The sequence below is a fragment of the Somniosus microcephalus genome, chromosome 10 (genome assembly GCF_052327205.1).
Source record: "Somniosus microcephalus isolate GS21.2 chromosome 10, FLI_Smic_1.0, whole genome shotgun sequence".
Lineage (NCBI taxonomy): Eukaryota > Metazoa > Chordata > Chondrichthyes > Squaliformes > Somniosidae > Somniosus > Somniosus microcephalus.
Genome location: NC_140996.1, coordinates 8,019,881 through 8,038,376, shown reverse-complemented (window position 1 = coordinate 8,038,376; position 18,496 = coordinate 8,019,881). Strand labels below are relative to the sequence as shown.

General features: G+C 46.0%; 1 protein-coding gene across 7 annotated transcripts in view; it reads right to left on the bottom strand.

Moving 5' to 3' along the window:
• Window positions 1–18,496, bottom strand: part of nalcn (sodium leak channel, non-selective) — a 315,031-nt gene that overhangs the window by 256,822 nt on the left and 39,713 nt on the right. For all 7 annotated transcript variants that reach the window (XR_015079682.1, XM_085998388.1, XM_085998389.1 and 4 more), the window contains exon 8: window positions 1,815–1,957. Coding sequence is in view for 6 of the 7 variants with exons in the window: in XM_085998388.1 (XP_085854514.1) it covers window positions 1,815–1,957 (143 nt within the window). In the remaining variant the exon portion in view is untranslated. The remainder of the gene's footprint in view (window positions 1–1,814; window positions 1,958–18,496) is intronic.

Sequence of the window (18,496 nt, the reverse complement as noted above, 5' to 3'; positions counted from 1 at the left end):
AAACAACAACCGCATCACCCTTGTCAGCAGGTTTAATGACAATGTTGGGGTTGGATCTGAGAGAATGGAGTGCTGCAAGTTCAGAGGGAGGTAGGTTGGAGTGAGTGAGGGGAGCAGAGAAATTGAGACGGCCGATGTCACGCTGGCAGTGGAGGGTGGGGGAGTCTAGAACAAGGGGGCATCACCTTAAAATTAGAGCCAGGCCATTCAGGGGTGATGTCAGGAAGCACTTCTTCACACAAAGGGTGGTGGAAATCTGGAACTCTCTCCCCCCAAAAACCTGTTGAGGCTGGGGGTCAATTGGAAATTTCAAGGCTGAGATTGATAGATTTTTGTTGGGTAAAGGGTATTAAGGGTTACGGAACCAAGGCGGGTAAATGGAGTTAAGATACAGATCATCCATGAACTCATTGAATGGTGGAACAGGCTCAAGGGGCTGAATGGCCTCCTCCTGTTCCTGTGCTCCTTCCTATTTATTATTGAAGACATCTTTTAAAAGAGAAACAACTCAGGGATGGGAGAGACGTACAAGGATAATTTTATAGATTTGCGCTCCCGACACGGAACTTTGCATATATTGCATTGCCTGAAAGCAGATTCAATAGTAACGTTCAAAAGAGAATTCGAAAAATACTTGAAAAGGAAACACTTGCAGGGCTGTGGGGAAAGAGCAGGGAGAGTGGGACTAATTGGAGAGCTCTTTCAAAGAGCTGGCACAGGCACGATGGGCCGAATGGCCTTTCTCCGTGCTGTAGGATTCTATGATATTAGGCATTTGGGTTCACAATCCCCATGATTTTACACCAGCCCACTCCCTCCCCCTCCCAATCCCCCACCCCCACCACCGAGCCCACCCACCCCCTCCCCCACCACCGAGCCCACCCCCACCCCCACCCACCCCCTCCCCCACCCTCACCACCGAGCCCACCCACCCCCTCCCCCGCCCCCAACACAGAGCCCACCCACCCCCGAGCCCACCCACCTCCTCCCCCACCACCGAGCCCACCCACCCCCTCCCCCACCCCCACGTGAGTGCAACGATTGACTTGAGGCTGAAATTAACTTTGATTTCCTTCCAGGACCACGATGGGGAAGGATGATGATCACAGTTCCATGGCAGCAACATAAAGACTGTTACATAGAATGTACAGCACGGAAACAGGCCATTCGGCCCAACTGGTCTATACCGGTGTTTCTGCTCCACACCAGCCTCCTCCCACCCCTCTTCACCTCACCCTATCAACATATCCTCCTAGTTGAATACGTCACTTGTGAGGATCTTTTCTAACGAAAAGACTCAACAAAGCAGTTCTGATATTTTCTTAACTGGCAATCCCCCTGCCGCCGCACAATCCTGTCCCCGTCCCCCAGTCCTGTCCCCCCGTCCCCCTCCTGTCCCCTCCGCGCCATCCTGTCCCCCACCCCCCCGTCCCACTGCGCCATCCCGTCCCCAATTACCCCGTCCCCCTGCCATGCCATCCCATCCCCATGTCCCCCTACCTCCGCCCCCGCGCCATCCTGTGCCCGCCCCCTTCCCCTCCCATCCCCCCGCCATCTCCTGTCCCCGTCCCCCCCCCCCTCCTGTCCCCGCGCCATCCTGTCCCCGTCCCCCCACCCCCGCGCCATCACACCCGCCCGCAAGCAACTGAATGCTGCCAGCCTTTGCTCTTGCAGTTGCTGTACTTTTTAGGAGGATACTTTGGATTGAAAAGAACACTTCCTCCTCCTCCCAACTTTAAATAAAACGAAAAGCGTGCACTAACTGGTAACATTAGTTTTCTGTACAAGAGTCAAACGAGCGGAATGGGAAGCACCTTAACGAGCCAGGCGAGGAAGAAGATCAAGGTGATGAAGTAAAAGTAGGAGCGCCATCGCGGAAAGCTGTCGATGGCCCGGTACATGAAGAACACCCAGCCTTCCTGTGAGGCCGCTTCATAAACCGTGAAGATACTGGTGCCTGGTGGAAGCAGAGACACAAGACATCCAACAATATCTTTAAAGACTTTGAAAACTACAAAAACACATTTTGGAAATAAGTTCAAACATTTCTTCTGCTTACAACACATATCGTCAGGTCTCCTGTCATGAATAAACTTGTGTGACTATACTGGTTTACATTAACTGAAACAATTCTTGGTTATTTTAAAATAATATGTTCTTCAAATCCTATAAGAACCAGCGAGTTGTTGTGATCTGGAATGCGCTGCCTGAAAGGGCGGTGGAAGCAGATTCAATCGTAACTTTCAAAAGGGAATTGGATAAATACTTGAAAAGGAAACATTTGCAGGACTACGGGGAAAGAGCAGGGGGGGGAGTGGGACTAATTGGAGAGCTCTTTCAAAGAGCCGGCACAGGCACGATGGGCCAAATGGCCGCCTTCTTTGCTGTATCATTCGATGATTCTACATATGTAATCAAAATATACTGCTCAAAATCTCTCCATAGCCTCATGCCTCCCTATCTTTGTAACCACCTCCAGCTCCACAACCCTCCGAGATCTCTGCGCTCCTCCAAATCTGGCCTCGCGCGCATCCCCGATTTTCACCACTTCACCATTGGCGGCTGTGCCTTCAACTGCCTGGGCCCCAAGTTCTCGAATTCCCTCCCTAAACCTCTCCGCCTCTCTCCCATCCTTTAAGACGGACGCTTCGTCAACTCTCCCAATAGATCCTTGTGTGGCTCGGTGTCACATTTTGTCTGATTACGCTCTTGTGAAGCGCCGCGGGACGTTTTACTTTGTTCAAGCCGCTATATAAATGCACGTTGTTGTTTGAAATGAGGACAATAGAGGTTGAAATTCTTCAGGATAAAAAATATATGATGTCAAATGTCTAATATTAACATGTTGCGCTGTCATATATACATATTATATATTACAGTCAAACAAAATTTAATTAAAACAATACAACATTCTTGAGAAACAAGTAGGACAAGTGTCAGTAGGGGAACATTTAGGGAAGAGTGATCATAATATCATAAGGTTTAGATTAGCTATGGAAAAGGACAGGGAGCAATCTAGAGTAAAAATACTTAATTGAAGGAAGGCCAATTTCAGTGGGTTGAGAATGGATCTGGCCCGGGTAAATTGCAATCAAAGATTGGCAGGCAAAACTGTAATCGAACAATGGGCTGCCGTTAGAGGGGATGGTTCGGGTGCATTCCCACAAGGGGGAAAGGTAGGGCAACCAAAGTCAGGGCTCCCTGGATGATGAAATAGAGAGTAAAGTGAAGCAGAAGAAAAGGGGGCGTATGACAGATGTCAGGTTGAGAATACAAGTGAGAACCAGGCTGAATATAGAAAGTTCACAGAGGAAGTGAAAAAGGAAATAAGAGGGGTAGAGAGAGAATGAGAATAGATTGGCAGCTAACATAAAAGTGAATTAAAAATTCTTCTATAGGCATATAAATAGCAAATGGTTAGTAAGAGGAGGGATGGGGCTGATTAGGGACCAAAATGGAGACCTACGCATGGAGGCAGAGGGTATAGCAGAGGTACTAAGTGAGTACTTTGCATCTATCTTCACCAAGGAAGACGATGATGCCAAAGTTAGTGAAAGAGGTGGTAGTGGAGATACTGGATGGGATAAAAATTGATAAATACGAGGTACTAGAAAGGCTGGGCTGTACTTAAAGTAGATAAGTCACCAGGACCAGATGGGATACATCCTAGGATACTGAGGGAAGTAAAGGAAATTGCAGAGGTACTGGCCATAATCTTCCAATCCTCCTTAGATATGGGTGTGGTGCCATAGAACTGGAGAATTGCAAATGTTACACCATTGTTCAAAAAAGGTTGTAAAGATAAACCCAGCAACTACAGGCCAGTTAGTTTAACCTCGGTAGTGGGGAAGCTTTTAGAAACTGTAATCAGGGACAAAATTAACAGTCACTTGGACAAGTGTGGATTAAGGAAAGCCAGCACGGATTTGTTAAAGGCAAATTGTGTTTAACTAACTTGATTGAGTTTTTTGATGAGGGCACAGAGAGGGTTGATGAGGGTAATGCGGTTGACGTGGTGTACATGGATTTCCAAAAGACGTTCGACAAAGTGCCACATAATAGGCTTGCCAGCAAATTTGAAGCCCATGGAATAAAAGGGACAGTGGCAGCATGGATATGGAATTGGCTAAGTGACAGGAAACAGAGAGTAGTGGTGAACAGTTGTTTTTCGGACTGGAGGAAGGTATACAGTGGTGTTCCCCAGGGGTCGGTACTGGACCACTGCTTTTCTTGATATATATTGATGACTTGGATGTGGGTGTACAGGGCACAATTTCAAAATCTGCAGATGACACAAAACTTGGAAGTATAGTGAACAGTGAGGAGGAGTGTGATAGACTTCAGGAAGACAGACAGGCTGGTGGAATGTGCAGACACATGGCAGATGAAATTTAATGCAGAAAAGTGCGAAGTGATACATTTTGGTAGGAAGAACGCGGAGAGGCAATATAAACTAAAGGGTACAATTCTACAGGGAGTGCATGAACAGAGAGACCTGGGGGTATGTGCGCACAAATTGTTAAAGGTGGCAGGGCAGGTTGAGAAAGCGGTTAAAAAAGCTTACAGGATACTGGCTTCATGAATACAGGCGTAGAGTTCAAAAGCAAGGAAGTTATGACGAACTTTTATAATACTGGTTTGGCCTCAACTGGAGTATTATGTCCAATTCTGGGCACCACACTTTAGAAAGGATGTGAAGGCTTGAGAGAGGATGCAGAAAAGATTTACGAGAATGGTTCCAGGGATGAGGGACTTCATAGAGTCATAGATTTATACAGCACAGAAAGAGGCCCTTCGGCCCATCGTGTCCGCGCCGGCCATCAAGCCCTGTCTATTCTAATCCCAATTTCCAGCACTTGGTCCGTAGCCTTGTATGCTATGGCGTTTCAAGTGCTCATCTAAATGCTTCTTCAATGTTGCGAGGGTTCCTGCCTCGACCACCCTTTCAGGCAGTGAGTTCCAGATTCGTTATGTGGATAGACTGGAGAAGCTGGGGTTGTTCTCCTTGGAGCAGAGAAGGTTGAGAGGAGATTTGATAGAGGTGTTTATAATTATGAGGGGGTCTGGACAGAGTAGAGAGAGAGAAACTGTTCCCATTGGCAGAAGGGTCGAGAACCAGAGGTCACAGATTTAAGGTTGGCAGAAAAACCAAAGGCGACATGAGGAAAAACTTTTGCGTGGTTAGGATCTGGAATGCACTGCCTGAGAGGGTGGTGGAGGCAGACTCAATCACGGCTTTCAAAAGTGAATTGGATAAGTATGCGAAGAAACAGTTTTGCCGGGCTATGGGGGAAAGGGCGGGGGAGTGGGACTAGCTGAAGTGCTCGTGCAGCGAGCTGGCACGGGCTCGACAGGCGGAATGGCCTCCTTCTGTGCTGTAACAATGCATCTTGTTTCTAAACTAAGCCTGACAGCATAAAAGAAATGACGGCTGTCTGTAGTACATCTGACTTAATGGTCATTTCTGTGCTTACACCATCCGCTGCCTCAACACTTCTGATATCTTTGCCCAGACTGCCTCTGGAATCTTTACCAATTTCAGTCATATTGTTCCGAGCGTCGACATTAATTGATGCTACCCAGCCACACAAATACAATATGAAAAATAATCAATTCTGTTAACACACCTCACATCGCGGACATGCAATGTTGTTTTGTTCATGGCCAAACCTTTCAAAACTGAAAGTCCTTCCCTCGTTCCCACTCTGATTTTTGCTCTCCTCCTCGTTCAACTTATAGATGTTGTGATTGGACTGGAACCTTCTCAGGATTCAGGTTATTCATTTCAGGGGAGAAGCAAACCCACATTCCTTTAAAATTATTTCATTTTCAATTTACAAGGACTGAACAGGAGCAGCGTGCCTCCGGGTCAACACGATATGCACGTACAGGTAGACTACCCTTTATCCGGACTTCCGAAAACCGAAACCCTCTAAAAACCGAAGGTTTTTTCGGTCAGCGTAAGTCGTGCACACGACATGACCAGAGTGGCGCACGACTTACAGGCCTAGCTGGATAAGGGATAGTGTAGCATTTTTCCGCACTTCTGAAAACCGAAATCGTTCAGCGTAAGTGTACCAGCCTTTATCCGCACATCCGAAACCAGAAAACCTCTGAAAGCCGAAAGTGGAGCAAAGCATGACTTCGGATAAGGGATAGTGTATCCTTTATCCGCACTCCCGAAAACCGAATTACCTCTGAAAACCGAAGTGTTTTCGCGCACCTTCCGAAATCCGAAATTTTCCTAAAACCGAAACACGGCTGGTCCCGAGGTTTTCGGATAAAGGATAGTCTACCTGTACTGCTGGATTACAGACCACATGGATTGTCCACTCGTCACTTCCATATGTTTGACAGACAGAAAAAAACCCAGACTATTAGAGAGGACAGTCCATCTCACAACCCATTTGTTCAAGGTGGATAATCATCCTATATTTAGCAAAGAGGTCAATACTGGAAAGCAAAGAAAGACTTGCATTTCTACAGCGCCTTTCACGACCACCAGACGTCTCAAAGCGCTTTACAGCCAATGAAGTACTTTTTGAAGTGGAGTCACTGTTGTAATGTGGGAAATGTGGCAGCCAATTTACGCACAGCAAGCTCCCACAAACAGCAATGAGATCAATTTCTGCCAGTTAAAGACTTTGGGAACGGGTGGGTGAAATTCAATTTTGGCTGGACCGCAATGGGTTGGACTCACACGACACACCCCACCCAATTTTCCGTCTTATTTACGTTTGCGCCAAAGTTGCTCTGCTTCCCCAGCCATTGTGTGGCCAACTTAGAGCCAGTTCCTCGAGCTACTCTCAGTCTCTTGATAAATGGCGAACCTTTATTGATCATTCTGGTTGGCTTGCGGAGCTGGGTCCTGGAGAGATCTGAAGAGTGAAATTCTGTAAGATAATGGCCCAGAAATTCGGGTCGGGGGCTTCCCGCGGGTGCAGGCCTCCGACCTACACTTACCTAGCGCGCCGGCCGTTGAGCTGTGGGCCCGCGTGGGATTCCGATCCTGGGCCTCCTCCAACTGCCGGCGCGCAGTGCTCGCGTATCCCAGGGGCGCAGTTAGTTCGATGTGTCCCCTGGGATCACGTGGGCCATGGAGAGCCAATGGTAGCAGAGAAATGCCCATTCATAAAATTGACAGGAAGAGCTGTCAAAACCATAAATACTATAAGCCCCAAAACATCACAAACTTCAAATAAATTTTTTAAAAAATCACATTTTTAAAATAACTATAAATTATATAAAATAATTATTTTAAACAATAATTTAAATTTTTGAAAAAATTACATTTTCTAACAGGGCTAAAAATAAACTTACCTTTCTTTAAAGCATTTAAAAATAATAAACCTGTGGAAAAAATGTTTTAATTTTAATTAATTCACCACTTACCTTATAAAAAGCAGGCCTCGCGACTGCTTTTTATATGTGTAACTTCTGGAGACTTACCCTCCCGGGAAAACCTGCAAAAAAAACGTAAGTTCAATGCGCACGCGCTGCCTCTCTGGCGCACGCGTTCCACCTCTGAACCCCTTCTTTCAAGGGAACGGAAGTTCCGGTTTCCCACTCATGCAGGAAACCGGCACTTCCATTGGGCCTACGGGTGAGTACCCCGTGCGTACTCACCCGTGGAGACCCGAATTTCTGGGCCATTACTTACATCAACTGAATTCAGATGTGGACTGTTTATTGCCCTTTCTGGCAATATGTATTCCCATGTCACGGTATCAGTAAAAAATGGAATTAACCGCTATTAATATTATTAACCTTTGATGTTATCGGTCTTGAGAAACAGGTCAATGAATGTATAGTTTTTTTTAAATGTCTGTTGAAACATTCTTTTTGTTTGCTTGAGGCTCCAAAATTAAAAACTTTGAAATAGAATAAAAATTGTAAATGAAAAAGGAAAACTTCTTTCAAAACAATTTTACGAACTAGGCCTTTTGTTGAACACAACTTGTGATTTACAGTTCTCTCCAAATTACCTTTGAACAGCAGAGTGAACTTTCAACATCTGCTTATTATAAGTTTAAAAAAAAATCATTCCCCGAGAACGACAAACACATTTCTGAAAGGCACTTGAATAATAAAACCTGGCGTTGGGTCGTGAAAATGTTACAGAAGCAGAGATACTCATCTTTCAAACTGGATCTGCCAGCTGTGCACTGCCACATGTCCGACAGAGGAATCCTCATGGGAGGAACAACAAGCATCGTTAACCCACCGCTGACAACAGCTTGGATGCTCAGCTACGGGAAGCACAGGTAGGACAAGAAATAATTCTTCACTCAGTCTCCACCAGAACAAAAAAAAAGGAAAGTGGGATCAGAAATCTAAAAGTACTCTGGGTCTAGGCTCCAGACAGAGCATTATTATTTTACTCAAGGAGGTCGAGTAGATGCCAATAACTGGGGTCTAACTTTCAAAAGATGTATTTTACAGCTCCTTGGTGACCTAATACAAAACAAAATAATAACACGAGGTAACTATGGTAACCTTGTTCCATAATGGAGCATTCCAAGGCAAAGGAAAGCTGTCACCGTGCGGGAGATGGTTAAGTAGGGTAAAGTATCAGATTTCCAGCATCCACAGTATTTTGCCTTAGGGTAAAGTAACAGTTGTACACACACTTATAAAAAGATATACTAAATGGAATTACTACTTTAAATACAAAACTTTGGATGCATTATAATCTTTGTATCCCGCTTGAATAAGCACAGAGTTAGTCCCTCGCAAAGTATGCCAAAGTATACAACAACTTGTATTTATATAGCACCTTTAACGTAGTAAAACATCCCAAGGTGCTTCACAGGAGTATTACAAGACAAAAATTTGACACCGAGCCACATAAGGAGATATTAAGGCAGGTGACCAAAAGCTTGGTCAAAGCGGTATGTTTCAAGGAGCGTCTTAAAAGAGGAAAGAGAGGCGGAGAGGTTTAGGGAGGGAATTCCAGAGCTTCTCGGCAACAGAAGGCACGGCCACCTATGGTTGAGCGATTATAATCAGGGATGCTCAAGAGGGCAGAATTAGAGGAGCGCAGAGAACTCGGGGGGTTTTGGGGCTGGAGGAGATTACAGAGATAGGGAGGGGGTGAGGGCCATGGAGGGATTTGAAAACAAGGATGAGAATTTTGAATCAAGGCGTTGCTTAACCGGGAGCCAATGTAGGTCAGCGAGCACAGGGGTGATGGCCGAACGGGACTTGGTGCGAGTTAAGACACGGGCAGCCGAGTTTTGGATGACCTCAAGTTTATGTAGGGTGGAATGTGGGAGGCCAGCCAGGAGTGCGTTGGAATAGTCAAGTCTAGAGGTAACAAAGGCATGGATGAGGGTTTCAGCAGCGGATGAGCTGAGGCGGGGCGGAGACAGGCAATATTACGGAGGTGGAAATAGGTGGTCTTAGTTATGGCGCGGATATGTGGTCAGAAACGGCAGTGGAAATACAAATGGGGAGAGATATAAAACGGGTTGCCGATTCGCTATCCCCCGTTTTACACTAATCGCACAAGAGTCAAAATTACTCCCCAGTGACTTTGATTTTGCCGATGTTTACCTAGAGGAAATTCTGACTCATTCATTCCCGGCTGGAAGGCAAGGAGTCTGACAACACAGACAGTGGAGGGGTCAAGAGAGGTGGAGCTGGATGGATTGGTGGACATGTGGGACCTGGCCTCTCGTCAATGGATGACGTTAGCAAGGGGCAGCATGGAGATTGGGAAGAAGATGGAGCCTTGAGGGACTCCAATCAATGTTCCCTTCAAGCCTCGCAGCGCTCCCGGGGGGTCCCGCGCAACCGGCACTTAAATTGAAAATACCGCGCACACACACGGACATTTGAACGGACATGCAGCCTGTCAAAGGGGCTGCGGGGGCACCCCCACCCCAAAAATAATTACGGGGAACATTGGGGTTGGGTTAAAGAGAAGCTATTGCGGGAGATGCACTGGTTAGCAACGGGTCGGTAGAAGTGGAGCTAAGTGAACTGGAGAAGGGATGAGAGGCGCGGGAGGAAGGTGATGTGGTCGGCCGCAGAGGGGAGGAGGATTAGGAGGGAGGAAGCCCCCGCCTGCCACAAGTGTGGCCAATGGTTAAGAGAAGCCGGGCTGGTGAGCCTGATGATCGCAGCGCCTGCTTTCCTGTCTCTCAATCAGACCCATCGCGAGGTTAGTAATAGCAGGTCAGCCAGAGCTTTATGAGGGTACAGTAGCATAGTGGTTATGTTACTGGGCTAGTAATCCAAAGGCTTAGGCTAATAATTCGGCGACGCGTGTTCAAATCCCACCACGGCAGTATTTGAATTGAGTTAATTAAATAAATCTGGAATAAAAAGCTAGTACTAGCAACGGCGACCACAAAGCTTGTTGCAAAAACCCATCTGGTTCACTAATGTCCCTTTAGGGAAGGAAATCTGCCGCCCTTACCCGGTCTGGCCGATATGTGACTCCAGACCCACAGCAATGTATCTGACTCTGAACTGGCCGAGCGAGCCACTTGGTTGTCACCACCTGCTTCTCAAGGGCCAATTAAGAATGGGCAATAAATGCCAGCCTTGCCCACATCCAGTGAATGAATAAATTAAAAAAAAACTCGCCACTGAGTCAGAAGGTTGTGGGATCAAGTCCCACTCCAGAGACTGGAGCACAAAAATCTAGGCTGACGCTCACGGTGCAGCCCTGCGGCATTAGTAGAAATTACACAGAAAGGAATGAGAGAGATTTGCATTTCTATAGTGTCTTTCATGACCTCAGGATCTCCCAAAGTGCTTTACAGCCAATGAAGTACTTTTGAAGTGTAGTCACTGTTGTAATGTGGGAAACGCAACAGCCAATTTGCGCACAGCAAGCTCCCACAAACAGCAATGTGATAATAACCAGATCATCTGTTTTTAGTGATGTTGATGGAGGGATAAATATTGGCCCCCAGGACAGAATTCCCCAATTCTTCTGCGAAATTGTGCCGCAGGACCCTTTACATCCACCCGAGGGGGCAGATGGGGCCTCGGTGTAATGCCGCAGGTGATCGGTCTACAGGAACATCACCTCGATCACGAGAATGAGGGAGTGAAATCCGGGATCTTCATATGGAACGGATTTTAGTTACAGCTTCAGCAACGGAAAAAATAATGTTGGGGCCACAGCGGGAGGAGAATTCCTTCACAGACCCTCCGCAACATCTGTAAATGTAATTAAAAGTAGAATATTGGCTGCTGAATTCTCTGGCAACCCCTGGTCACCACAATAACCTGCCACAGCTCATCTGACTGGAGCGCAGATGTAGAAACACTCAAGATTTATGAAAAATCATACAGAACAACAGAATCAATCCAACCCCATAATGTCAGCCGTGGCTCAGTGGACAGCACTCCCTCCTGAGTCAGAAGGTTGTGGGTTCAAGTCCCACTCCAGAGACTTGAGCACAAAATCTAGGCCGACACTCCAGTGCAGTGCTGAGGGAGCGCTGCACTGTCGGAGGTGCCGTCTTTTAGATGAGGCATTAAACTGAGGCCCCGTCTGACCTCTCGGGTGGACGGAAAAGATCCCACGGCACTATTTCGAAGAAGAGCAGGGGAGTTCTCCCCGGTGTCCTGGGCCACTATTTATCCCTCAACCAACATCACTAAAACAGATGATCTGGTCATTATCACATTGCTGTTTGTGGGAGCTTGCTGTGCGCAAATTGTCTGCCGCGTTTCCCACATTACAACAGTGACTACACTTCAAAAAGTACTTCATTGGCTGTAAAGTGCCTTGGGACATCCGGTGGTCATGAAGGGCGCTATATAAATGCAAGTCTTTCTTTCTTTCTGATCATTGGGAGATATGATACGATTGCAAGGCTGAACAAAGAAGTACTTCGCTACGCATTTCACCGTAGTACAACACGGAAATGGAGAAGCATTTCACGATTACATCATGGAATTCAACCGCTGGCCCACAAATAATGGCCCTGAATGTGCGGTCGGAGGTGTACCCCCGAAGTCGCCTCCAACCCGTGGAATATTTCCGAACTTACCTCTTGGCTCCACAGCCGCGGAGCGTTCAGGTCCCGGGCCTGCGGGCGAGGGCCTGCATAAAGGCCCGAGGATCCCAGGGACGCACGTGGCTTGGGAGCGTCCCTGGGATCACGCGGGCTAGGTCATCCAATGAAAAAGGAGGATTCCATTTACACGCGGAATCCCCAAATAATTAAACAACTCTAATAAATATAAATGTTCTGATTTTCAATTTTATTCACAAGTTCTTTCATGACAGCAAATACCAATGAAAATTTAATCATTTGAAAAATAATTTTAAACATTTTAATCCGGGCCAATATTTGCATAAACTCATTTTAAGTGTTAGTGCATCATTTTTTAATTTTTAAAATTTTAATTTAAGATTTATATTCACCCTTACGCTGGTGGAAGCAGGCCCTGTGCCTGCTTTTAGCAGCTGTTGAGAGTTTTGTGGGCATTTGCTGGGCAAATAGCCCAACTCTGTGCCAGTGAAAGAGATTTTCTAGTCGGCTCGGATGATCTGTCGAAGCGAACCGTGACGGATCGCAAGTTCCCAGTTTTCGCACAGGCGGAAACACGGAAGCCGCGGGGCCTTCTACAAGGCCAGCGTACGCCGCCATCGCGACGGCAAATTCTGGGCCGATAACTTCTGCAAAGAACGCAGCCAAACTCGGGGATATACAAATTCTCCAAATGGTTGGCAAGCACAGCTGCATTACATCTCTCTCAGAACGGAAAGTGGAAAAACAGCGTCAGGAATGCTGCAAGTTTATAACTCATTTCATACTGGCAGATCAGGCCATGAAATTGAGAGAGAAAACATTAGTCTTGGCTTACAGGGCTCCAAGAACTCGAGTGCCAGACAGACATTTAGACTGGAGGGAGATTGTGTAAGGATTGACAATACTGAAGGCCAAATTGACAAACAAATTCACCAATAAACTTGCAAAACTTTGCAATAAAATGAAGGGAAAGCACCATCAGAAGAATATTCACTCCTAATAAAAGCAGTAGCTGAAGCTTATCCCCCAGAAAACAGTTACTGGAAGAAATTCAATCTCAACAATCAGTCCCTAGCGAAAGAGAGAGGAACCTCTTGTATCATGCTTCTGCAAAGCAGGAGAGACTTTTTTCTGATTCACAATGACATAGAGATTTCCAGTTTTATAAAGGCCAGTTTTCCCCATCAATGACTGCATCAGACCCATTAGAGAGGGATCGGCCGGAGTGTGTTTTGGGAAGTGTGTGTGTTCTGGGTGTCCCCGACTTGGTGGAGCCTCTTCGTTCAGGCAAGGCCCAGGTCCACCGAGAGCCACGAGGTGCAGCAGATCTCAACCCCCAGGTGCCCAAGAGGGGCTGGACCGGAGTTCGCTGACCTACACAGGCTCCCGGTTCGGCAACGCCTCGATTTTAAAATGCTCATCTATGTCGTCAGCCGTGGCTCGGTGGGCAGCACTCTCACCTCAGAGTCAGAAGGTCGTGGGTTCAAGTCCCACTCCAGAGACGTGAGCACAAAAATCTAGGCTGACGCTCCCAGTGTATTACTGAGGGAGCGCCGCACTGTCGGAGGGGCAGTACTGAGGGAGCGCCGCACTGTCGGAGGGGCAGTACTGAGGGAGCGCCGCACTGTCGGAGGGGCAGTACTGAGGGAGCGTCGCACTGTCGGAGGGGCAGTACTGAGGGAGCGCCGCACTGTTGGAGGTGCAGTCTGCTGTGTCAGGTAGACATAAAAGTTCCCAGAGATACTATTTCGAAGAAGAACAGGGGAGTTCTCCCTGGTGTTCTTGCCAATATTTATCACTCACCAAAAAAACATATTATCTGGTCATTATCATCTAGCTGTTTGTGGGCACAAAATTGGCTGCTGTGTTTCCTACATCACAACAGTGACTACACTCCAAAAGTACTTCATTGGCTGTAAAGTGCTTTGGGACGTCCTGAGGTTGTGAAAGGCGCTGGAGAAATGAAAGTCTTTTTTATTTTTTTTCCCCAAATGGCCTCGCCCCTTTCCCTATCTCTGTGGCCTCCTTCAGCCCTACAACCCTCTCAGCACTCTTCTAATTCTGGCCTCTTGAACATCCCCGATTTCTACCACTCCACCATTGGCGGCCGTGCCTTCAGCTGCCTGGGCCCTAAGCTCTGGAATTCCCTCCCTAAACCTCTCCGCCTCACTCTCCTCCTTTAAGACGCTCCTTAAAACTGACCTTCACCTGTCCCAATATCTTCTCTGTGGCTCGGTGTCAAATTTTGTCTGATAATCGCTCCTGTGAAGCGCCGCGGGACGTTTTACTACGTTAAAGGCGCTGTATAAATGGAGGTTGTTGTTGCTTTGCGGAATCGTCTGGGCAACATTTTTAACATACAATTAGAGTTCATAAATCTAGTGTTTATTTTCAGAATTATTTAAGTTACTAAAGTATTCTCTAAGTCAATAGCAAAATACTGCGGAGGCTGGAAATCTGAACTAACAACAGAAGATGCTGGAAACACTCAGCAGTTCAGGCAGCATCCGTGGAGAGAGAAACAGAGTTAACATTTCGGGTCTGAGACCCTTCGTCAGAACTGGTCCCTCTCCATGGATGCTGCCTGACCTGCTGAGTGTTCCCAGCATTTTCTGTTATTCATTAAGACACGTTATTTACATGGCTGGATCAGAAATCAAGAAGGCGGTTTGAGAAAATAAATGGAACAACACAATTGGATGTTGCGTGGTAGCTGCTGCTACGAGATTGGTATCTTTCGAAAAAAAATCTGGCCAAATGAATTGGTTGGTTTCGAGATTTCTCTGATAGCTTTTCGCGTGTATCAGCCTCAGCGCAGTTAGTTCAACAGGTGATGGTTATTTATGTCAAATCAGGAAGGAATTTTCTTGCTCTGGACACATTTTAACATAACATAAGAACATAACATAAGATGTAGGAGCAGGAGTAGGCCATACGGCCCCTCGGGCCTGCTCCGCCATTCAATAGGTTCATGGCTGATCCGAACCTAGACTCACGTCCACTTCCCCGCCCGCTCCCCATAACCCCTAATTCCCTTATCTGCTAGGAAACTGTCTATCTCCATTTTAAATTTATTTAATGTCGCAGCTTCCACAGCTCTGAGGTAGCAAATTCCATAGATTTACTACCCTCTGAGTGAAGAAGTTTCTCCTCATCTCAGTTTTGAAAGGGCAGCCCCTTATTCTAAGATTATGCCCCCTAGTTCTAGTCTCGCCCATCAGTGGAAACATCCTCCCCACATCCACCCGATCAATCCCCCTCACAATCTTATATGTTTCGATAAGATCGCCTCTCATTCTTCTGAACTCCAATGAGTAGAGTCCCAACCTACTCAACCTTTCCTCATACGTCAACCCCCTCATCTCCGGAATCAACCGAGTGAACCTTCTCTGAACTGCCTCGAGAGCAAGTATATCTTTTTTTAAATATGGAAACCAAAACTGCATGCAGTATTCCAGGTGTGGCCTCACCAGTACCCTGTATAACTGAAGCAAGACTTCCCTGCTTTAATACTCCATCCCCCTTGCAATAAAAGCCAAGATTCCATTGGCCTTCCTGATCACCTGCTGTACCTGCATACTAACCTTCTGTGTTGCATGCACCAGGACCCCCAGATCCCTTTGTACTGTAGCACTTTGCAGTTTCTCTCCATTTAGATAATAACTTGCTCTTTGATTTTTTCTGCCAAAGTGCATAACCTCACACTTTCCAACATTATATTCCATCTGCCAAATTTCTGCCCACTCACTTAGCCTGTCTATGTCCTTTTGCAGGTTTTTTATGTCCTCCTCACTCACTGCTTTCCCTCCCATCTTTGTACCGTCAGCAAACTTGGATACGTTGCACTCGGTCCCTTCCTCCAAATCATTTATATAGATTGTAAAGAGTTGGGGTCCCAGCACTGACCCCTGCGGAACACCACTAGTCACTGATTGCCAACCCGAGAATGAACCATTTATCTCAACTCTGTTTTCTGTTAGATAGCCAATCTTCCACCCATGCCAGTATATTACCCCCAATCCCATGATTTTTTTTATCTTGTGCAGTAATCTTTTGTGTGGCACCTTGTCAAATGCCTTTTGGAAGTCCAAATACACCACATCCACTGGTTCCCCTTTATCCACCCTGTTTGTTACGTCCTCAAAGAATTTGAGCAAATTTGTCAAACATGACTTCCGCTTCATAAAATCATGCTGACTCTGTCCGATTAAATTATGCTTATCCAAATGTCCTGTTACTGCTTCCTTAATAATGGACTCCAACATTTTACCAACCACAGATGTTAGGCTAACTGGTCTATAGTTTCCAGCCATTTGTCTACCTCCCTTTTTAAATAAGGGCATTACATTAGCAGTTTTCCAATCTGCTGGGAGCTTTCCTGAATCCAGGGAGTTTTGGAAAATTACCACCAATGCATCCACAATCCCTACTGCTACTTCTCTCAAGACCCTAGGATGTAAGCCATCAGGTCCAGGGGATTTATCCGCCTTAAGTCCCATTATCTTACCGAGTACCATCTCCTTAGTGATTTTAATTGGGTTTAGCTCCTCCCCCCCATTGCCCCGTTTGTCCAGTGTTGGGATATTTTTAGTGTCCTCTACTGTAAAGACTGATACAAAATATTTGTTCAGCGTTTTTGCCATCTCCATGTTCCCCACTACTAATTTCCTGGTCTCGTCCTCTAAGGGACCAACATTCACTTTAGCCACCCTTTTTCTTTTTATATAACTGTAGAAACTCTTGCTATCTGTTTTTATATTTTTTGCTAGTTTACTTTCATAATCTCTCTTCCCTTTATTAATCTTTTTGTTATTCTTTGCTGTCTTTTAAATGCTTCCCAATCTTCTATCCTCCCACTAGATTTGGCTACTTTATATGTCCTTGTTTTCAGTCGGATACTATCCTTTATTACTTTACTAAGCCACGGATGGCTGTCTTTTCTTTTACGCCCCTTTTTCTCCTCAATGGAATATATTTTTCTTGAAAGTTGTGAAATATCTCCTTGAATGTACACCACTGCTCATGTACTGTCTTACACCTTAATCTATTTTCCCAGTCCACTTTAGTCAACTCTGCTCTCATACCTTCATAGTCTCCTTTATTTAAGCTTATTAGTGCGCTGGTTTGAGATCCAACTCTCTCACCCTCCAACTGAATTTGAAATTCAACCATGTTATGGTCACTCATTCCAAGGGGATCCTTTACTAGGACATTTTTTATTAATCCTGTCTCATTACACAGGACCAGATCTAAGATTGCCTGCCCCCTGGTTGGTTCAGTAACATACTGCTCAAGGAACCCAACCCTAATGCACTCTATGAACTCTTCCTCAAGGCTGCCCTGCCCAATTTGATTTGTCCAGTCAATATGAAAGTTAAAATCTCCCATGATTATAGCTGTTCCCTTATTACAAGCCCCAACTATTTCCTGATTTATACTTCGACCAATAGAGTTGCAACTGTTAGGAGGCCTATAGACTACGCCCACCAGTGACTTTTTCCCCTTATTATTCCTCATCTCCACCCAAACTGTTTCACTATCCTGATCCTTTGACCCAATATCATTTCTCACTATTGCAGTGATTCCATCCTTTATTAACATAGCCACCCCACCTCCCTTTCCTTCCTAATAGTCAAATACCCCTGGATGTTTAGTTCCCAGTCATGGTCACCTTGCAGCCATGTTTCTGTAATGGCCACCAGATCATACCCATGTGTAGTTATTTGTGCCGTCAACTCGTCTATTTTGTTACGAATGCTATGTGCATTCAGATAAAGAACTTTTAAATATGTTTTGTGACAATTTATTCCTGCTTTTACCCCCTTTACTACTTTAACTTTATCTTTATATATTCTGTCCCTTCCTGACACGCTCTGGTTTTTAATTCCCCCACTACCTTGCTCCATTGCCTTCTCCGCTGACATTTTTATTTTTTGCTCTCTCGAAACCTCCCCCCCACTAATTAGTTTAAAGCCCTCTCTACAGCCCTAGTTATTCAATTCATCAGGATTCTAGTCCCAGCACTGGCCAAGTGAAGTCCGTCCCAACGGAACAGCTCTCTCCTGTCCCAGTACTGGTACCAGTGTCCCAAGAAGCAAAACCCATTTCTCCCACACTAGTCTTTGAGCCACGCATTTAACTCCCTAATTTTATTTACCCCTAGCCAAATTTGCTCGTGGCTCAGGTAGTAATCCAGAGATTATTACCCTTGTAGTTGTGGTTCTGCTTTTTAATTTGGCCCCTAGCTGCTCATACTCCCTCAGCAGAACCTCTTTCCTTGTCCTATCTATGTCGTTGGTACCAACATGGACCACGACAACTGGATCCTCCCCCTCCCACTCCAAGTTTCTCTCCAGCCCAGAGGAGGTGTCCTTAACCCTGGCAGGCAACACAACCTTCGGGACTCTCGCTCTTGGCTGGTGCTTGCTGTGTGCAAGACCTTCTAAAATGTAGACAGTTAACAACTTACTAGTAACTAGAGGGCTTGACAGCGTAGA